The sequence below is a fragment of the Ahaetulla prasina genome, chromosome 4, assembly GCF_028640845.1.
Source record: "Ahaetulla prasina isolate Xishuangbanna chromosome 4, ASM2864084v1, whole genome shotgun sequence".
Lineage (NCBI taxonomy): Eukaryota > Metazoa > Chordata > Lepidosauria > Squamata > Colubridae > Ahaetulla > Ahaetulla prasina.
Genome location: NC_080542.1, coordinates 53,228,246 through 53,251,774, shown reverse-complemented (window position 1 = coordinate 53,251,774; position 23,529 = coordinate 53,228,246). Strand labels below are relative to the sequence as shown.

The 23,529-nt window shown below is 36.3% G+C and overlaps 1 protein-coding gene across 7 annotated transcripts in view; it reads left to right on the top strand.

Moving 5' to 3' along the window:
• TANC2 (tetratricopeptide repeat, ankyrin repeat and coiled-coil containing 2) overlaps positions 1-22,398 on the top strand; it is a 329,859-nt gene extending 307,461 nt beyond the window's left edge. For 5 of the 7 annotated variants that reach the window (XM_058179546.1, XM_058179545.1, XM_058179543.1 and 2 more), the window contains 2 exons: positions 1,479-1,579; positions 4,498-21,634. In XM_058179546.1, coding sequence (XP_058035529.1) covers positions 1,479-1,579; positions 4,498-6,439 — 2,043 coding nt within the window. In that variant the 3' untranslated portion in view covers positions 6,440-21,634. Of the gene's footprint in view, positions 1-1,478; positions 1,580-4,497 lie in introns of all 7 variants that reach the window. The other 2 variants (XM_058179544.1, XM_058179549.1) reach the window with 2 other exon arrangements.
• Positions 22,399-23,529: the final 1,131 nt, after the last annotated feature.

Genomic DNA, 23,529 nt, shown 5'->3' with positions numbered 1-23,529 from the left:
TGTGATCCTTTCCCAGCTTCCTTTCCTGTTCCTAATCACTTCCTAACCAGACTCTTACCTATATTCCTAGAATGGCCTTAAAACCTCCACCTTTTTGTAACTTGGTTGTCCTTCACAGAGCACTGGCGTTTTCTAATTCCGAAACAGCCAAGCAATAGTCTAGGATTTATTTCAAACAATTAAAAATTCATCAGTTTATGAAAACAGCTTCCTTTCATTTTGTAAAAAATATATGTGCATATGCAAATTGAAGGATGCTGGTAGATATAAAATATTGTCTTTTCCTTATAAAGCTCTTGCTTTCTCTTAGAACAGTGACTCAGTCTCAAAATGCATAGGTTACACTCTCCTCACATATGACAGGCTTTATGCTATTCAGAAGCCATTGTTTAAAACAACATAAAATGTGTGTTTGTGTGCATATAGTGGAATACAGCTTTGAGAGAGAAAAAGGGGAACTTTTAAAGTTAGAAATCGTGTAGTAATGACTTAGAGATTGAAATATATAACAACAGGTTAGATTTTAAACAAACTTAAAAATAACAAGAAATTTTACAGTTTACAGTTTGCACATTTGGTTGGCTATTGTAGAACAGACTCCTGGACAGCATAGGCCAAGGGTCCAATCCAGCAAGGCACTTAATATTACAAACTTATATCATCAAAACAATGATATTAACTCTAGCTGAGAAATCCTTTTATTTTAATGATAAAATCAGATATACCTGCTTCTATCCCTATCCTTAGTGCAACAAAAAGTTCAGATAAAATCAGACATATCTACTTCTATCTTGGAATTTTAATTCTGAGAAATGTCACTTAAAAGTTTTAAAGTCATATTGTTTGAATGGTAGACATGGTTGCCCATCCTGCCTATTTTGCCATGACTTCCCTTTTATATACTACTGGCCACACGAGTATGGAACAACTACCTAGAGAACTTTAATGTGTGTACTTCTGTATCTAGTTAGAATCCTTCACATAATCAGATAATTATTAGGAATTATTGCTAATGTCCAGATTATATAATATATCCCTAAATTCCTGTCACCTAATTCCTTCAACACACGACAGTTTAAATGAGGCAACCCTAAGAATATGGGAAAAACTATATATATGTGTTCCACAACTTGTTCATGTCAATGGCCTGTATGAAGTCGTAAATTATTTCAAGTTATTAGTATTGAAGCACTAAGAAAGTTGCAAATAAAAAAAATGAAGTAGATTTTACTATTTCTAGGGCGGAATAAATTATGATACATGGACTGGATGTATTCCCAAAGAACAGATTTGACACTTACAATCCTAGGTTAGGAACAGATAATATCTAAAAAAGTTGGATCTCTCGATACCAGCTGTCTGATATTTTGCTAATGTACTCAGTCCTCTTACAACAATCTATCAATTTTATTTCTTTTCTTCCCAAATTCTCTGTGTGTTTTTTCAATGACTTATCTACGCACCTATTGTAATGGCAGGATTTTGGAATGGCGGAGGAATTTGCTACTAAAGCACTGGAGCTGAAACCGAAATCTTATGAAGCTTACTATGCAAGAGCAAGGGCCAAACGCAGCAGCAGGTGAGAGGAGAGCCAGACAGAAATGAAGGTTTGGGTGTCATACACTCCTAAAAATGTCCTGGTCCACACAAGGAACAAATAGCAAGAATATATTTGAGGAAGATTATAATTATAATCCAAAAATAACAGATTCAGATGCTCTTATAGCCTGTCATCAACCTGAGCACCTTCCATAGTTTCAGCTATAGTAGTTCTTTAGGTTTTGCCATAACGTCCTTATAGAACATTCTGCTAGCATAACCTTTATTCGCATCATAATAACATGCATCAACATGGAGGATTAGTTTGTGGATTGATCAATAACTTGCTCTAAGTATAAGACTACCTGTTACGTAAGAAAGTTGAAAGCAGTTGGATCAAGATATACACATATACATATACATACACAGAGTAATGTGCAAATGTTTTAGGCAGTTGTGCAAAAAATGCTGTAAATGAAGAATGCTTTCAGAAATAGAAATGTTAATAGTTTATTTTTATCAATTAACAAAATGTAAAGTAAATGAACAGAAGAGAAATTCAAATTAAAACAATATTTGGAGTGGCCACCCTTTGCCTTCAAACAGCATCAATTCTTCTAAGTATACTTGCACACAGTTTTTGAAGGAACTCCTTCAAGGTTGTTCCAAACATCTTGGAGAACTAACCACATATCTTCTGAGGATGTAGGCTGCCTCAGATTCTTCTGTCTCTTCATGTAATCTCAAACAGATTCATTAATGTAGAGATCAGGGCTCTGTGGTGGTCAAACCATTACTTTCAGGACTCCTTGTTCTTCTTTATGCTGAAGTTAGTTCTGAATGGCATTGGCTATATGTTTGGGGCTGTTGTCCTGCTGCAGAATAAATTTGGGGCCAATCACACGCCTGATATATGGCATGATTGATAAGTATCTGCCTGTATTTCTCAGCACTGAGGACATAATTGATCGATAAAATCTTCAACTCCATTTGCAGAAATGCAGCCCCAAACTTGCAAGGAACCTACACCATGCTTCACTGTTGCCTGCAGCCACTCATTATTGTATGCTTTCCAGCCCTTCAACGAACAAACTGCCTTCTGCTGCAGCAAAATATTTCACATTTTGACTCATCAAAATGCGTCTGGTTTCTGCCAGTTCTGTGTTGATGGCACTGCTGGACATCTTCCGATGTCAAAGGGAAGTGAGCATGATGTGTTTGCCACCTCTCTGTTAAATTTCCTTGGCTGACCATCGCATCTGTGGTCCTCGACATTGCCCATTTCTTTGTGCTTCAAAAGAGCTTGAACAGCACAACTTGAAACCCCAGTCTGCTTTGAAATCTTTGCTTCAGAGAGGCCTTACTACCTTTTGTATAACTACCTTTTGTCTTGTTGCTGTGCTCAGCTATGACATGAAACTGTCTTCCACAACCTTACCTTAGTAGCAGAGTTCATCAGTTCCTCATCCAGTTTTAAACTTCCTACACAGCTGTTTCTGTTTCAGTTAATGACTGTGTTTCTTATGAAATTAATGATCATTAGCACCTGCTTGATATAATTGGTTAATCATACACCTGGTTCTAGTTGTACAAGATCCCTGACTTTGTGCAAGTGTAAGAATTGATCCTGGTTTGAAAGGGTGGTCACCCCAAATATTGATTTGCTTTGGATTTATCTTCTGTTCATTTACTTTCCATTTGTTAATTGATAAAAAATAAACTATTAACACTTTCATTTCTGAAAGTATTCTTAATTTACAGCATTTCTGTACAATTGCCTAAAATTTTTGCACAACTCTGTGTGTGTATGTGTGTGTGTGTGTGTGTGCATGCGCATGCGCGCGGCCCAGTTCAAACGCGAAAGGTGGGATCACATTTCAGAATACTGAAATTGCTGGAGAGCTTTATCTTTCAGAAACTGCTTTCTATTAAATCAGCTCATTGAGTAAGATAACAAGAGTATGCTTTCTGTGAGATTGAGCTGAAGATCCCACAGTTCAACCCCTTTGCTCAGAAACAGCCCATTAGGTTGCTATATAACGTTCTCTGGGTCTCTTCTAGTTATAATTAAACTTCATTCCACAGTCAGAACTCTACTAATTGAGTTAAAGTGCAAGTTAGTATCATAGCTTTCCACATTTATGCTGTTTTATTTGATTTTCCATAGTTGGCAATATGTTGTTCAAACAGTTAACATAATTAATTTCTAGGACTTCCCCCATTTATATTCTTGGGGTCTACAGTAAAAAAAAAATTCTTGTCTTGCCTCCAAGCATCAACAGTCAGTATAGGTCGAACTTTAGGTATTCAATAGTTTTTATGTTTTTAAAACACATTTGTGTGTTTTAAAAACTGAACAAGAAAGCAAAATGCATGAAAAGTGTAGAGATAAATAAATCTCTATCAATCAGAAACATACAACTAGATTACTATTTGGTTCAAAATCTACCAGTGTCCCTGTAAATGACAACCCATCTCCCTTGAAACTTCCCACCCTTCTGTTCCTAATAGGATAGGCAAAGGCTTGTAAGGGATTATTTTTTGTCAGACACTCTCCTATCCTTGTTCTCTTCATTTCCAAGACAGCAATATTCAGAACAGAATCCACTGGCTGAATGCAGGTCAGAGTGTGCTTTTTGTCTGGAGCCTTAAACTGACATATGCTCAGACTTAAAATAGTGGAGAAACAGAGCTCTACAGATCTGAAATATCCCAATATGTTGTCTTTGTTCCCTCATCTCCAAGAGTGCAATCTTGGAAATACTGCCTGTTTCTTCATCTGGATAAACAGAAGAAACACACAAGGCTGATTAATCTTGTTCATAAGATTTGGAAATCCTCCTCCTCAAGACTAGCTACAATTTTATGCATACCAAATTCATATTAAAGCCATTGTTATCCAGAGTAAATTTTACTCTCTTATTTTCTTTTCATTTTGTCACTTTTTGGATAAAACAGGCAGTTTTCAGCAGCACTGGAGGATTTGAATGAGGCCATCAAACTTTGTCCAAACAACCGTGAAATCCAGCGGCTCCTTCTGCGGGTAGAAGAAGAGTGCAGACAGACACAGGTGCAACTACAACAACAATCCCTTGCAGCATCTGAATCAGAAATACAGCAAGAAGAGTTATATGGAGTGCAAGATATCTTGGAAGAAGAATATCTTGAGCAAGATGTAGAAAACATTTCTGTTGGCTTGCAGACAGAGTCACAACCTAGCCCAACATTGCCCATTATCCAAAGTCCACCATCTTCACCTGCCCACCGGGACTCTGCCTACATCTCCAATTCACCACTTGGTTCACATCAGGTCTTCGACTTCAGATCAAATAATTCTGTAGGATCACCAACAAGGCAAGGATATCAACCCACCTCACCAGCACTTTCTCCAACACACCAGAATTCTCATTATAGGCCTAGTCCACCACACACATCTCCTGCTCACCAGCCTTCCTCTTACCGTTTCAGTCCACCACCAATTGGTAGCCAAGGGAAGGATTATCAAAGCCCACCTCCTTCACCCCTTCGTAGAGGCCCTCAGTATCGAGCCAGTCCTCCTGCAGATAGTGTAAGTGTCTACAGAGCTCAGTCCAGTTCACCAGTACGGTACCAGCAAGAATCCAACATCACTCAACTTCCTAGTCGGCCCAAGTCTCCACTTTCTAAAATGACACAGAGATCTTTCCAGATGCTTCCACTACCTGTTGCAGTTCCACAGCAAGGACTTAGGTTGCAACCTGCCAAGGCACAGATTGTCAGAAGCAACCAGCCAAGTTCAGCTGGGCATTGTAGTACTGTAATTCCAACAGGAACATATGGCCAAGTGTCCCATTCTGTGGCCAACAAGTTTCAGTCTTCACTAGCAGAAATGGCTGGAGGCCAAAATCGGTTGGTGTATCAGACCTCTATTGGGGGAATAGTGGGAGATGGGCGACCTGTGCAGCATGTTCAAGCCAGTCTGAGTGCAGGGGCAATCTGTCAGCATGGAGGGCTGACTAAAGAGGATCTTCCACAAAGACCTTCCTCTGCTTATCGTGGAGGGATGAGATATAGTCAAACCCCACAGATTGGGCGGAGCCAGTCAGCTTCCTACTATCCAGTCTGTCATGCAAAGCTTGATTTGGAACGTTCCTCTCTACCCTCTAGTCAGCTTGGTTCCCCTGACATTTCCCATTTGATACGAAGGCCTATTACAGTAAATTCCAATGAAATAAAGCCTCATCCACCAACTCCAAGACCTCTGCTTCATTCTCAAAGTGTTGGTCTCAGATTTTCCCCTTCAAGCAGTAGCATTTCCTCTACTCCCAATTTGACTCCCCCATTCCGACCTTCTGCTTCTGTTCAACAGATGGAGATTCCGCTTAAGCCAGCATATGACAGATCATGTGATGAGCTGTCCCCAGTATCTCCAACCCAAGGTGGTTATCCCAGTGAACCTACTCGCTCCAGGACCACACCTTTCATGGGAATCATAGATAAAACAGCCCGGACTCAGCAGTATCCTCACCTACACCAACAAAGCAGAACCTGGGCTGTATCTTCAGTGGATACCATAATAAGCCCTACATCTCCTGGAAATCTTCCTCAGCCAGAAACATTCAGCCCGCCTTCTTCAGTCAGCAGCCTTGCCTTTTATAACAAAACTAACAATGCACAGAATGGCCACTTGTTGGAGGATGACTATTACAGTCCACACGGGATTTTGGCCAATGGCTCCAGAGGAGATCTTCTAGAAAGAGTTAGCCAAACTTCTTCATATCCTGATGTTAAGGTGGCCAGGACACTGCCTGTTGCACAGGCATATCAGGACAACATCTATAGGCAACTTTCCAGAGACTCCAGGCAAGGGCAGACATCCCCAATCAAACCAAAGAGACCATTTGTGGAGTCTAATGTTTAAAATGGATGTGTCTTGGAGTAAGAGCCTTTTATTTTTTAGCACATTTTTCCTGGCTGAATTCACATCTTACGTTGCTGTTTTTCCTTCCTTTCTAAGATTTGTATTTACTAGCAGACTACCACCCAGGAGATATCCTGTGTTTTCTGTATGATAATGAGGCAGTCCAAGACATGCTCCAAATTCTCTTCTATACACAGCTGACCTCAGAGAAAGCCAGCACCATACAATTTTCAGCTGCCAATTAGTTAATTAAATGTACAGTATGGGGGCTGAGTCAAATTCTGTACACACTCAAGGGAAGTAACCAGCTCTTTGAAGAAAAGTTTTAATTTCAAAATTGATTTGATTTAAATACAGTCTGACCATTTTTTGTGTACTGACCTTTATTTTTGCTGGGAAATTACACTTTTCAGTTGGTGTAGATTATTATGTCCAAAGAGCTATTAATCTGTGAGAATGAGGGACCTTTGTTTTTAGTATTTACAAAGAGCTATGCATAAAACCCAGTCTGCTTTCTGATAGGGTTACACTTTTTTTAAAAAAAATATCATATTATTTATTCTTAGCATCTTCCCTTACCCTTCTGTAGGTATTAGATTTGAAAAACAATTTGTTACTGTTTCCAAGGCATTGAGCAAATATTTAGGGAGAAATTAAAGTTCTCTCCATTTCAGCCCAACAGTCAGTGCTGATTTCATTCTGTATCTTAGATATCCAGTTCATTTTCTAGTGCACATCTTCCTGTTGGAACAAATCATATTGTAGACATGTTGATAATCAGTAAAATTCATTTGAAAAAAGAATTAAATCAAATGCTTTAAATCATTGGCTCTCCAGATACTGGCTTATACCTCACATCATCTCTGATCATTGTTTATGTTTCCTAGAGGTGTTGGAGCACTATCTGGGTATCTAAAATTAGAAAACTCTAATTTAAATCATAAAGGAGGAACTGACTGAATGGTAGTTTAATTCCCCTGGTCTAAGTTTAGCTTCCTGGATTACACATGGGCAGTTTTTCCTGCATAACGCTTTTGAAGTGAAACACTTAGAACAGGTTTTTTTTCTAGTTTTGGCATAATATAATTTAGAATATTTTGGAGTAATTTGTTGTGAGTTATATGGCTTGGTGTTAGAAGTTGGACTGCTTTTCCAATCCAAATGGAAAAGGCTGACTGATTAATAATTCCTGCAAGATAATGAAAACAGTGATTTCAAGGGAGAAAATAGTAACGTAGCAAACACTTTATGCAAATATTCTCAATCCATAATATTTCCAGGAAGCACTTTAAACTAGCTCAAAAAAGCTGGAGTTGGGAAGGTGCCAGGAAATCAAGGGATGGAGAATATTCTATGAATTCATATGTGAATCAAAAAAATCAATGATATGGAGAGCTCAGCTCCAGGACAAAAACACAAATCAGGCCAAAAAAGTAATAACATTTTGCCTTCTCAGCATTTTGATCATTCAGAGGATAAATTGGTCTTATCTTCTAAAAATCACATTTTCTAAAAACAATATATTTTTCTTCATATCATTGTTGCATAGAAGCGAATAGCTAGCATCCTGACCCTTTAATTTTTCTTCATTATTTTTGTCAAACTATCCTAATGGTTTTTAAATGCAGAACACCTTTCACTGTGCTTTATGACACTATTTTTAAAAAAATGCTTTATTCAGAAGTTCCTTCATATGAATTGAAGGGTATGATAAAATAAGTTTTTCCTGTCTCCTCAGAAAGGCAAAGAGATCAATGTAACAATTTTAATCACTATTTTCTCTAGACAGTTCTTGTATCCTTATTATAAACTGCCATATTTCTCTGAGTGAAATGTAGCATTTCCAAAAGTTACAGGTAGTCCTTGACTTGCATTCATTTAGTGACCAAAGTTACAATGGCACTGAAAAATGTGACTTTTTCACATGACTGTTGCAGCATCCCATGATCATGTGATCAAAATTTGACACTTGGCAACTGGCAAGTATTTATGATAGTTGCAGTGTTCTTGGATCATGTGATCTCCTTTTGCAACTTTCCGACAAGCAAAGTCAATGAGGAAGTCAGATTCACTTAGCAATTGTGTTACTAATGTAACTAATAACTAACTGCAGTGACTTTACTTCATAACTGTGGCAAGAAAGATAGTAATATGGAGCAAAACTCACTTAGCAATGGAAATGTTGGGATGAATTGTGGTTGTAAATCTAGGATTACCTGAACTTTTACTTTGATTTTGATTCTTTCCAACTTTTTGCACATATTTTTTCCCTCCTGAATTGGTCACAGTACAAAATTTGCTTGCTAAATAGAAAATTGCTAATCTGATTGATTCATGCTATGGCATGCTGGTGTCAAAGAATCTCAGATGTTTGCTAATACTTTTTTTCAAAGAGCTGGGGGCATTCTTCAGTTTTTATTTAAGTGAGTGAAACCAACAATAGCGTTCTCTTTTCTTTCAGTGTGAATGTGTATGTGTGATGTAGGAGTGTGAGAGAAGTGAAGGAAAAGTTTCATTAAAAAAATCTAAAGATGCAACTCTATATTTAGTTTTTTTTAATTATCAGAATAGACAAAGCCACTGCTGTTTTTCTCACATATTTCTTTTATCTCCTAGATGGTTTGGATTCTGGGTCTTGTAAAACTTTCCTCCTGCTTTATGAAAAATGGTTATTTTCAATTTTAAACTCTTTAAAACTGGAATTTGCATCAACAAAGTTGTGTTTATCAGTGATTTATTTTGAAAATATTTTTGCACTTGTCTGGCTTATATCTTGGAAAAACCTATTTTCTCACAATAGGCAGAGGAGGGTCAGATTGTTATGTTCTGATTTTGAGCCTTTATATAGTCTCTTGTACCACAGTGCACGTGATCAGCATAAGTGCACTGAGATACTATCCACTCTTTCCTGATAAATAAAGTTAAAAATAATTAAGAAACCATCTCTGTCATACGGAAGGTGGAATCATAATGCAACTAACTTGATAATTTCAAGATTTTAATATTAATGAATGAAAGTTCATAGTTTTGGATTTGGCTCCATTTCACTGTCACAGGGTTCACTGTACCATAATTGTTTACATTTAGCAGTTACTAAAAGAAATGGCATACTCATCCAAAATGAGAGATCTATTACTGCTGTTGAGCAAAAATTTTCTCTGTCCCTTCTTAACAATACTGTGTTGTGATTTCACAGGATTCTTGCACTGATGGATTTGCCACCTGTTCTCTGTAAATTGGGTGCACTTTATAGTTGCATTTGTTTCTATGATCAGTAATGGTTATTTAAACATAAATGATACCAACATTACAAAAAGCTCTTGTCGTTCAGTATATATTTTTTAAAAAAAGAAGCAATTATTCAAGGTATACAGCACAATTACTGACATTGTATATAAGCCTCAAAAGTTGAAATACATGCTGTGTTCTTCCAGCAATTCTCTTTAGATACATCTGAGGCTTAATTATTGTGCTTTTAGTTACTAAATAACCATCTCACATGAAATAAAAGACACATTTCTCTAAAGATCTGCCAGAGAAGAATTCCCTCTGGATTTGTTCTCAGCTTAGTTCTTTATTATCATATACTGTCTTGAGATATAACACAGCACAAAATAATATATTTAATTGTCTTTTAATTCATCTTTCAAATGATTTTTTTCCTACTCAGGATAGTTAAGAGAGAGTGGCTAATACCACATCACAGATTGATCTGCCATGCTGCTTTTTTGTTTGTTTAAAGACATGCAAAAGTATTGTACTAATATTTTTTATTTATACATGTGTGCACATCACATGCCTAAGCTGGAGTTTCAGAACTATTTTCTATGAAATCAACATACCAAATAAATCACAGCCTCAAGTCCTATATGACTTTTACTGTGAATGTATGCTTGCTTTACCAAATCCACCACATGGTGTTACTCGGGCTTTGCAGAAAGTTTTTTTGCTCACTGGATATTTTCGTGAACAAAAATCTAGATGCTAATTTATTGTGCATCTGGCTGTCAAAGATGTACCAGCTGATCCTAGTAAAGATATGAAGCCTAAGCAGTCTTAAGAAAAATTGAATTCTTTCTCCCTTTCCTAAGATCATTACAAAAATTACCTCTCCAAAATAATCAACAGAGGCTTCCTATTAAATGTAAAACGGCTTAACTGGCAGAAAGAGGAAGCTACTTCCTCTCTCTGTCTTCACTGGTCCATCTTAACTGCTTAGTCATATTAAAAAAAATGGGCATGTTAATTGCATTCACACATTAATTTTGTCTTGTTTGGCCCCTGAATTTGCTTTCTAGAGGACTTTGGAGACTTAGTACTGTAATGCTGACTTCTAAGAATTTGAAACAATTAGGTAAGCTGGGTCCAAGTAAGATTGCTATCAGGTCCTAAGAATCATGTAGAAATCTTAATACATGTTAAGTTTGGCTTGGCTCCAGGGGAGAGAGTTGCTAGCTTGGTAAATGGCTCAATTATTTATTCTTGTATCAAAAGAGTTTCTTTGTGGCTCTCAAAAATATCGAATATCTGGAAATATAAATTATTTTACTGTTTTAGTGAAGTAGAAACTATCACGGGGAGGGCAAAGAGGGAAGGTTAGTATGTTTATTTTTTCAAATTTTATTACAAAATGTGCTAAAAGAAGGAACAAAAATGCATCCATTTTGAAATTCCAAGCTGTTCACTTGGCCTTAGACAGGAGTTAACAAGTTTCTACTGTTCATGATCATCTAATAAAAACCGAAGTGCCAGCTTTTCTGCACCTTACATTTAAAAAACAAAACAAAACACTTTGTGCCTAGAAAATTTTCTTCTCTCCTTAAGGTAGCCCATAGTAATTTCTTGAATGGAAAGCTGCATCTCTCTCCCCATCTCGCATTACTTAACACTGGAGTTTCAGGACCTTCAGCTATTTAGAGTTCAGCTTTTTAAAAGGGCTTAGAGGGGTCAAAACCTAATATACTTCTTTTTACATGTTGATGCCTTCACTGAATTTATGGTTGCTGTGAAAAGGGAAGGACAAACCTAAGGCACAAGCACAAAGGGGTAGATAGCTAAACTGCGCCTCCCCTCCCTAATTACTTGAATATAATTGTTGGATTATTATTGTTCCCCTAACAAGAAAAATCATATTAAGGGCTGAAATTTCATAGCAGACTATTTTGTGTAGTGGTAACTGAATTAACATATAGAACCTCAACACAGTATTATCTAATTGCTATTTCAGATTAAAACCTTGATATAATGTATAAATATGCACTTGTTTGAAATGCAGAGAGAAATACTTTTGCATTTCAAACAAGTGCATATTCAAGAGACTTTTAATAAAATGGAATGAGCTTCTACACTTTTCTGCTTGCTTGGAAGTCTTACTTGGAATTAAAAAGGGGGGGGGCAAGACACTTAGATGCTTTTTGCTTGTTGCTATCATAAAAACTATGAGAGAACTGAGGCAGTTTGACTTTGTTCCACCTGAACATTTACCAGACCTTGAGATCATTTCCTACCATATTTACTGTTACTAATCATTCTACAGAGTGCAAGGCATTAATATGTTTAGATAGAAGATGTGTTTTCAGGGAATGAATGTTTTGCTTTTAAATATGTTTCTCATAACAATTTCTTTCCCATGAAAATTGAGACATTTTGCCTGCCTTGTCTGCCTCTGTACAGCAACACACATTCCTTTGTATTCAATCTTTCTGGTTTGCCAACTTGCTGGAAAGATACTGAGTTCCTTTTCCTTTTCCTTTTTTCTATCAGTCTGATGTAAAGAATTTCCCTGTACAGTATAATATTCAATTGCATGTTCTGTTCTCTTACTGATATATTGAATCACCACACAGTTGTGATCTTTTATTGCAGGGATGCTGCACAAATCCCTGCAGTCGGTTAAGACTTTTGGCCACCCTTGTATAAAGGAAAGAAATATGTTTCTTTCCCTTCACTGTATTTGCTTGAGCAGAGTTTTATTGTCTGTACATGTAAGCTGTGAGATAGACGTGGAAAAAGTTCAAAAAGAATGCATTATCCTCAGCCCCTCCCTAATGTATACAGATTGTAACCTGTACAATGAACTGTATGTATTAAAATGTACTTATTTATAAATGGTTAATACTTGGAAATGGTGGTTGACTACTGTGTTCAACACATCTATTTTGACACTTCATGGAGTGGAAAAAGCACTCTCCGCTAATTTTTCTATCTTATTTTATCCTTTAATTGTTGAGTTAACAAATAACCCTTTATGTGTACTTTTTGCAATGTATCACTCTCTTGTTACAAAGGCTCTATTTTATAGCATTGGTTCAAAGAAACGCTTTTCAGAGCAGAATACCTTATCTAATTCAGACTTTTTTATCTTAGTTGGGATAGATATAGAATGGAACATGTCTGAAGAAATTCCAATCTGTTTTACTGACATAACTTTATCCAATATCAATCAGTCTCTTGTATTATTAAAATACTAGATTTGTCTTTGTTTTCAAAAGGCAACTGAAGCATAGCCATGATGGGAAAAAAATTAGCAAAATTTTATTTAATGGAACTTCACACCGTTCTAAAGTACATATATTTTAATGATCATTATTAATCAAATGAAAAATATGCTGCAAGTATTTTATGAATATTAGATCAAATTTCTGTGTAACCTGTTGTTAGTAGAAATAATTTTGCACAATTAATCAGTACTAGCCATGTAACAGCAGCTTATCAGGTTCACTCAATCCATTCTGTCCAACTTCTATATTTATGTATAACTACTTCGGAAATGCGGATCTGGATAACAGTGCATGCAGATTCTGTACTAGCTTGGTGTTTTCTAAAGTTGAAAAAAAGCTGATATCAAAGATGTCATATTCCAATATGTTCCAATTTGAGCATTATCTTGGAAGGTGCAAAACAGATTGTTTCTCTTCCAGATGTGTACCAAATGAATTTTCAATCCAGTCACCACAGAGCTTTGTTCTATTGGCCCATTTGTAAATACAAAGTCATGTACACATCTTAGTATAACTATTTAATCATAAAATAATGTATGAAGAATTGTAGTTTATTTTTAAAGTAGTAAACATTTGGATAATAAGGGGAAGGGTGTAAGAATGAAAAACAAGCATCATTCTGGGAATAAATAGACAACAATATTGCGCTCGCTCTCTCGCTCTCTCACACACAACCAGACTTTATAGGAACAAAGATTAGTTCTGAGATTACTCTATTATAGAAAGTATGGCATGACAATATTGCAGTATATGTCAGTTATGAATTCTACATGTTCTTTGAAAATTATACGACTATTTCTTCATACCCACATCTGGTATGAATGTATTCTTTATTCCCTACATAGCCTTTAAAATAAAATATAAGATTTTGGGGGTACTTAACATTTTTGCTAAGTATGCAGACATCTGAGTTATAATCAAATTCTAGATAATAATCAAATTCAGTGCAATATTAATGTTTAATTAAAACACATTTCCACTTACAGTATTTGGTCCCAAATAACTGTCAGATTGAGATACAAAAGGCCCTTACTGTGCTTTGTAACATTAACCACAAGCAACTGAAAAGTTTAAAGCAACTTACTTATTGATATCAAACTTACTCACCAAACAAAAATGATATTGCCAATATAAGAAAATTAATTGTTTTAAAATGCTATGTGATATATAGTATTTGGAAAAAAAAATCCTATCAAAAATTTCTAGAAAATGAATGTTTTCATATGCAATATGAGACCTAGCATATTTAGTATTTTCAGCTTCTCAGTATATGCGTGTCAAATATTTTGGCTTTCCTGGGCCACATTAAGTGTAGAGGAATTGTTTTGGGATGCATATAAAATATATAACATAGGTAAGTATATAAACATAAAATTTCCTTTATTTTAAAATATTTCTTATTACCTTGTGGGCCTGCATTATTAGCTGTCCAGGGCTGACAATGCAGGCCATGGATTGGACATGCCTGTCTTAGAACCTTAATTAAATCATTCTTGTAACAGCTTTGTAAAAATGCAGGTCAATATTATCCCATTATTATTGCTGGTGAAATGTAAATGAGTTCAATAAGATGATACAGACGTTAAATATGATGTTTTGTAATCATGTACCTGCTAACATCTATTAGCTCATTTCCATTTAAAAAATAGCTTATTTTTAAAGATCAGTATGTTGAGGAAAGGCATTTTCCTCAATATTAATTAGGGAGCATTCTTAAAATCAATCTTTTGGCTATAGTAGTATTTAATATACTACTACCAAGGGAATATTACAACACTACAAAATACACCATTACTCAGAAAAAGCACCAAGCTGGCATGACTTTCTCTGATAACTGAATTTTCTCTCATATTTTGTCATATGAACACAGTTTCTGAATTTCAAAATTTGAGCTGCTGACTTTCAAAAGTATATAAGGAGTTCTGGATTTGAGTTACAACCATTCTACAGGACTGATTTGAATTATGTGAATTTTTGAGTAAAGGCTTTTTAAAAAATCTTAGGTATAGCAATTTATTTTATTGCTATAAAGGTATCCACTATTTTTATTAATATAATACTTTTAATTTATAGTTATGCTCTTGGCTAAAGCTGAAATGATGTATTCGTTTATTCATTCAAATAGTTTATTCAAGATAATTTATTCTAAATTACTAATTGCCACAGAGCAGGAAAGGACCTGATAAGCTCTCTGCCTCCTATCTAGAAATGAAGATTTGGTCAATCTGCCTATGCTTTTTGAGGAGTTTTCCTCACAAAACTCATATGCACATCCACATGCTAATCCAAAGCCAGGATAGCCTAAGTAAAGTATATGACTTTAGCCAGTAAGCAGCATGCCAGAGTCACAGGGAGGGACAAGGCCAAAAAAATAGATACATGGTGATTAAAAAATACAATTTTAATCTGTATATTTGAATACATCATTAAGCATCATTTCCCCCTAATTGAATGAATTGATGACTTTTAAACATGCATTTCTACCTGTAAAACGAATTGCCTCCTTCTATGGGTTATATAACCAGAGTCTTCTCTTTCCACTAGTAAGTAAGGAAACAATCATTGTTTCCACCTGCAGTAAATGTCCTTAAAACTTGGAGGAGATGGATGGATATAGCATAGAAATTGCCATAGTCATAGCAGATATTTGACTCTCCAATAATATCAGAAGCTCGAGTCTTTCCTAAGGATCTGGAATAGTCAGATGTTGATGCCTGATGGTGTTATAGGTATCGTTGCAGGATGTAAGTTGTTCCAAGTAAAACTGCCTGTTGCAATTGACTAAGTGGTTTTTTCAGTGCTGATGGTGTGGTACTTCAGTTGTTTTGGGATTGCACCCAAGCCTCCTATTCCTATTGGTATTATCTTTGCTTTCTTTTGCCACAGTTGTTCCTATTTCTAGTTGCAGGTCTTTGTATTTTATTATCCTCTCCAATTTTTTTTCTTTTACTTTGCTGTCTTCTAGTAATTAGTACTTTTTTTCTTTCTTATTAACAGTTGTTAAGTCTGGGGTGCTATGTGGCAGGTATCTGGGTTGGAATTTTAAAGTCCCACAGCGCTTCATTTTCTATGACTTTCCCAACTTATGGTCCCACCAGTTCTGGTTTGCAAGAAAATTGTATTCTTGCAGATCTTCCAATGCACTATTGTTACTACTTTGTTGTGCCATTGCTTGTAGTCAACCTTATGATCTTCTTGCAGCAGCTAACCACTGTTTCTTTGCAGAAACAGCACTTGCTGCCTATTGTTGTCTTCTCAATTCTAGCTTTGTATGCATTAGTTCTTAAAGCTTAGTTTTGTGTAGCCAGAATTAGCCCCTCTGACTCTTTATTCAATTTTATGCTTTTAGCAGTAAAAGTTTTGTTGCCAGATTATTTGCTTTGTGTACTATCATGAACCGTAGTGTCGCAGTGGTTACAATGCAGTACTGCAGACTACTTCTGCTGACTGCCAGCTGCCAGCAGTTTGGCAGTTCAATTCTGATTGGCTCAAAGTTGACTCAGCCTTTCTTCCTTCTGAGGTCAGTAAAATGAGGACCTAGATTGTTGGGGGGGCAATATATTGACTCTGTAAACCATTTAGAGAGGGCTGTAAACCACTGTAAAGCGGTTTATAAGTCTATTGCTGTTTTTATTGTGCTGGCCATGTAATACTTTGTCTTCCCATGTCTCTCTTATGTTCAAATTTATTTGCCACCCATCTTGCAGTTCAAGGTGATTCTTAATGCACATTCTTTATAGTGCTGAGTTACTTTGCTACAGCTGCCTATACAGTTGTTCACAGTATTACATAAACATTTGATTCTGCCAGGAAAAAACCAAGTAATCTTACTATGTGAGGCCCAGTTATATCTCTGTAGCATTGAATAGAGAAATCTGATTCTAGGGGCCAGGTATGATTTACAATACAAAATATAAACTGTTTCCTATGTAAACCACAGGAATCAACTGTTTCACCTAGAGGTTACATAAATACACCAGGGCTTTCTCCTGGGATCCTGTTAGATCACGGGTAGTCAACCTTTTAATATCTACTGCCCACTTTTGTATCTCTGTTAGTAGTAAAAATTTCTAACCGCCCACCGGTTCCACAGTAATGCGACGTGTATCATCTTCTGTGCATGCCTCTCACGCATCGTGGATTGGGGTTGGGGAGGGGAGGTGCCGACTACCAGCTCTGCTTGTCTGTTGCAGCTGGGTGGTGTGGGGGGAGATGCACGAGCTATTCAGGGACGAGGCTTTTTTGTTTGTGGTCGCACTATAGTGCCATTTAATTTCACTTACGTAATGTGAACTAAACTTATGCGTGGGCGATACAAATACTATATTTTCAGAAATTTAAATTGTCAAGGGAAATTTTATGAAAACCTAATGAAAATGTTTTTAAATAATGCTATGAATTTTTTTTAAAAAGTCAATTAAATTTTAAAAAAGGAAAGTGCTTCAGTATTGGACAAAACCCCTACCGCCCACCATGAAAGTTGGAACGCCCACTAGTGAACGGTAGGGACCAGGTTGACTACCACTGTGTTAGATCCTTCTGCCAAGGAAACAGCTTAGAAAGCCCTGTACACCAAGACCAATTCCTTTGAAGTACCTGAGCTGCCTACTAAACTGTATTCTCTTCCATTTCCTGATCTTTTTATATCATCAACCAAGAAATTCCCCCTGCAATTTTCTCTTCCAGAGCTTGCCACCTCTTATCATCATCATCATCATTTTTCGCTTAAGTGCAGGATTCGCTTTTCAAATCAACAAGCACTATCTTATACAATCAAATGCAGCATCTGGATCTAACTGGGCATTTTTCACTTTTTCTCTTGCCACCTCTTAGGAAACAAGTCTGTTCTCTTTCTCCATATGTTCACTGTTTCAATTTTGTCATTTCTTCCCCTTAAGTTCCATAAAAACAGGGGGTGTAAGTGGGTATAGTATGTCAAACAAACTATTACTTTTTGGCATATCTTAAATTTCATCATTTGGAATGACATTTATTTATCTTGTTTGTCTTGGAGCTTTGGTGCTCCGTTTGAATTTTTTAAATGAAACCTTTTGTATGAGTAAACTACAGATGAATTCCTTTTTAGTAGGTTTTAATTTTGCCATAGGTCGTAAAGAGGATTTTAAAAAAAAGAATTACCATGTTCCTCAATCTGAATCAGAACTGCAATGGATTGAAAGGGAAGATTTTGATTCTATTGGGACACCCATATTGACAATTTGTACTTTTTAAAAGTTTAAAATCTATTTATGAGAAAACTTTAGTCTTTAGGCACTGGGGGCATTAAGTTGAAAGCTCCATTTTACCCGCTAAGATCCTGATAATTGTTAGTGCAGAAAGACATGCTTTCAGTTTATTGAAAACAATTGCAACTCAAGCTTATTACCACTGAATTTCCATACAATTAATTTTGGTGAATTTTCCCAAACAGATTGATCCTTTAATGCCAACAGAGCTAGGACACTGGGCATAAATCTAAATCCCCCAATGTAGATAAGGATCCTTGAGTGGCGCAGACTGCTAAGACAGTCTGTTATTAACAGCAGCTGCTTGCAATTACTGCAGGTTCAAGTCCCACCAAGCCCAAGGTTGACTCAGCCTTCCAACCTTTATAAGGTAGGTAAAATGAGGACCCAGATTGTTGGGGGCAATAAGTTGACTTTGTATATAATATACAAATGGATGAAGACTATTGCTTGACATAGTGTAAGCCGCCCTGAGTCTCCGGAGAAGGGCGGGATATAAATGCAAATTTAAAAAAAAATTCCAACTCCAGCAGCCCAAACAGTTTCTCACTGATTGGTTGGTTATCTTTCTCTCTGTTTCTTTGTCTTCTCTGGAAAAGGGAATGTAGGGGGAAAAACCAGAGAACAACCACTTGGAATGCATGAGAATAATCCCCAGGAGCATATTCTGTAGGATTCTTTCGGGTCTAAAAGCATCATTTCATAGCACCTTCACATTCTGTGCAAAATTTATAGAAAATATTAATGTACAATGGGGATCTCATGGGGCAAGATTTAGAGCTCCAGACTCCTTGGTTCACTATAAAATTACCAATAGGCAGATCATGTAGGAAGAAAGAAATGCTAATGAATGTACCACATGGGGATACAGGATATTCTCTTCTAATTTGTCTGGCCAACTTCTATATCACCATATTTGGCCACTAGAGGTCAGGGAGGATTCACAAATGGGAGTTTTGAATTCTCAAGATTTGGTGGTTTTTCTGAAGCAAGATTTCTATCACCCTTTGATCATACTGCTTAGGAATTCTGAAGCTTAAATATTGAAGGAAAATAGATTGAGGAAAAGTGAGTTAGAAAAGCATTTAAAGTGAATAATTATTTTTAAAAATATTTTGATATTAAAAACAGGAATATTGGAACTAAATGCATTATGGACTTGTGGCTTTACATTTACAGTGGAAATATATATATATTTCTTCTTCTTAATAAAACTTAATCCAGGGTAAATTTTGCATAGGATAATATTTTGCATGAGGAAGATTTTTACAAGCAGTAGGATTTTTAAAGGAAAAAATTTTGGCATTCTCTAAACATCAGAATCTAAATAGTGATAAATTTCAATTCCATGTCCATAAATTCCTATAAAAGTATTACCCCAAATCACAGTCATTTTAGATGTGTACCCTGGTGTGGGTTTCAAAACCCATCGCTATCGGTTTGCTTGCACGTGCCACTTCTCCACGGAAACGTCCGGGCAGGTGAGCAGAGAGTCCCTCTGCCGCCGTTACTAGTTCGCCTGAGCTGGGGCAAACCGGTAGCAACCCACCACTGGTGTACCCATACAATAAAACTGCTTTATTTCCAAATGAAGATATTTATTCTTCAGCCCCTGAAACTTTCACCCAGAATCGATGCTTCTCATACTTGTCAAATGGCCTATTTAGAACAAAAACTTGCTTATTAGCACATTTATTCAGGAGGTCCTTTTTTTGCCACCAAACATGCTTGTATCTCTAGGTTTTTTGGCTTTGGAGTCTGAATTACCTGTGTTCTCTAAATGTTTGTTAAGATCTGGGATGGGAAAATCTGGATAATCACTAGGCAAATAGCACATTAGAGTTAAGGTGTGTGTGTGTGTGTTGTAATTATTTACTTCTCTTAAATAGTTGTCTGAATTTTTGAAAATCTTTAGCTCTAAGCTTGGCAAGATAATTACCACTAGGTCAAATCCAAATGTTTGGTCACTGGGCACTCTGAAGAATTGCCTGACTTTTTTAGCAAGACCACATGCACAATACTGCATCTAGCTCTGTTGACAAGGATACAAAAAAGATGTTGAGACTCTAGAAAGTGTGCAGAGAAGAGCAACAAAGATGATTAAGGGACTGGAGGCTAAAACGTGATGAACAATTTCAGGAACTGAATATGTCTAGTGTAATGAAGAGAAAGATTATGGGTGACATGATAGCAGCTTTCTAATATTTGTGAGGCTGTCACAAAAAAGAAAGTGACAATCTATTCTCCAAAGCACCTGAAAACAGGACAAGAAGCAGTGGATGGAAACTTATCATAGAGAGATCTAATCTAGGAAATTTGCTAGCAGTGAGAAAAATTAATCAGTGGAATGCCTTGCCTTCAGAAGGTCCCTTCCAACTCTGTTATTCTGTAACTCCTGCATATATCAGGTTTGTGGATTTCAATCTTTGCCTTATCAAAACTTTTTAGGGTACAGCATGATACATCAATCCCCCCCTCATTTTAATTTTGCATCTTCATCATAATGCCCAGTTTTTTGTGCATTAAGATGCTGCAATAACCATTTAATCCTCTATCTAGTTCATCTTCAGGCTTAGAAGAGGCAATTCACAATCCTCTTTAGTTGGTCGTTGTTAAAAGTGGTGTTTTTCCTCTTATACTGGCACAATCTTGCCATAGTATCAATCTACAATGCTTCACTAATGATAGGATTGTTTATATGGTCAAGGGCTATCATCTACCCATCTCTCTTTGGCTAAATAAATCTCCTGTAGCACATCCCCTTTTGCTCCTACTCAGCACTCTTTAGAATTGTTGGATACAAGATGGGTGGCAAATAAAATTTCTAAATAAATATAATTTATTTACATTTTTGCTTGAGCTACAAGACAAAGCAGACATGCCAGCCAGGATATTTTGGGTAGGTGATGAGGTGTTGTTTTCTCTATTTTGGATATGGAATAGTTCATCTTCTAAGAAACTGGTATTGCCAGGTCAGATAAACATCTTCTGATCATTAGAAGTATTTCCTTCCCATTGAATATCCTGCTTTGACATGCAACATGCTATAGACTGGTAGCTATAGACTGGTAGTTGGAAAAGAATGTGAGGGAAAAACTGTCCTTTCAGAGGATTTGCTTAGCTGCATGGCATAATCCCGGGTTGCAGCTGCTTTACATTGGAGAACTGGAGAATTGGAGAACCTCACTCAAATTAGACTCAGATTCTCTATAAACTTTTATTGGAAAGAATGTAAGACTTTTTTTACAGTGTGCTTAAATTAGCAGGTTTGTACTCATGAAAATGTCATGACTTCTGTACTTGGCATTTACAGGCTTACATCATCACCCACATCTTATTTTGGAGTGCCAGCAGGAGGAGTGTTGGAACCTTTTTTTAAAAAAAAGATATCTTGGGAAAGAAGTCTCTTCACTGATGAAATGTATACCTTGTCACAATCTGATGACTCTGCAAGTATAAGGAATACAGAAATATGTGTTGTATTGAGACTTCCCAAAGGAGACCTCCCTGTTATTGTTTTTGTTATAATAACTGCTTTTCACATATTTGGGACATCTAAATGCTGATTCTGTAGAATAAATAAAATTCATCCTTATTCATAATAAGCATCATTGTATTAATAATGAGTCTTCTGAGAAAAAATGTCAACATCAGAGTTATCGTGTACCAGAAAGTAAATGTGAAGCTTATTTGATTTATGGAAATGTATTTATAGATGATGCAGATGTATCTGTTTTTAATCTTTGAGAGACCTATTAAAGTTTCTTAAAATTTCCTCCCGCACACAAAATTGGATTAAATTTGAATATTAAGAAATGGGAGACAGACAAGAAAAGGCAATGGGGGTTTATAGGAAGAATTTGATAGAACTATTAATCTTCTGGTAGGTTAATAGTTCTGCATCAAAACAAAATATTCCAGCTGATTGCTGGCCAATGGGAAAAAATGGGTATAGAGGAAGGGGTTAAGTTTTCCTTAGCAATGTTCTGGAGAGCAGTTGGAGAGTGGGGTTTTTTTTGGGGGGGGTGTTGTCTTTTATGCATATTAGTGAGCTTCAATTATTATTGCTGTGAATTTATATACTGGTGTTGTAATCACAAGAAGGATGTCTGAATGTGTTCTACATGATATATCTGTGCAATATTCATGTAACTGAGTTTTTGATTAATAAACATTTGCAGAATCTTCCTGTCTGAACTTATCTACTGTCAGGCACAAAATTTCAGGACATGAGATTTTATCACTAATGGTGGACAAAACAAGAACCTGGAGTGGGTTGCGTATTTTTTGAAGGTAGATAATAGGGCAATACAAAACAATTCTGACGATTCAGAGCAAGAAGAAATGTGTGTTAACAAAGCTATGTAGCTGTGCTTTTAGAACTAGTTCATACATTTCACTAAACCACAGTGTGGCTTGCTTCACTTTGACGAAGTGTGGTATGTGAACACAGCCATTATTATTTATATAGAACTAGTCCATGATTCTAGACTTATATTACGCATGAACTAAGTTCAATGAGTTGTTCAACAAACAATGGTTAAAACCACAGTTTGGTCTATTGTGTGATCTCTATAAGAGTTACTTTAACACGGATGAAGTGTGGAATCAAGAAACCTATTTCATCTATTGGTCACATCTAATATGCTGCTTGGTTCTTATTCTCTTGTTGCCTCGTTTATCGCTAGAAGGATAAATAATTGTTCTTATTTAATTTCACTTGCTCACACTAGTCACCTGTTGACATCAGCGGGTATGAATGACCAACTTTAAAAGTCATGATGTTTTCTACCTCAGATTTGCTTGATCATCTATGTTAAAGCAAGAAAGGGCAATATGTTGGGCCAGGATAATTTCTCTGTCTTGAAGACTTATATCTAGCTTGTGGGGCAACATGCATCCAAATTCTCCAATATGCAAAGGAATAAATGTGCGATATGGGATTTGTCCAGCTCTTTCTTTTAAACACACACTTATGCCACTACTGTGAGAAACAAATTGTGTACTGAGATAGGCCTCATCCTGAAGCAGAAAGCTGTCTTATATTCTTAATTTAATAAATCATGGTTCAGCTAACCATGAGCCAATGTGTCATGCAAACATTATCAAAGTATGGTGAAGCCTGGTGAATTTATTGAGTTTATTTATTATTTTCCTAGCAAGCAACTGAAAATGTGCTTGTCTGCATCTCTTGAAGTTCTATACTTTGCTGATAGTACCATTCAGGTCTCTTGGCTGGCAGGTTGGCCCTGATTAATACTTGGGGTTGGGGAGAATGCTTGGGAATTTTAAGACTGTTCACTGGAAAACTGAGAAAAGAAATCTGAAAGAAACCTTCCAATTT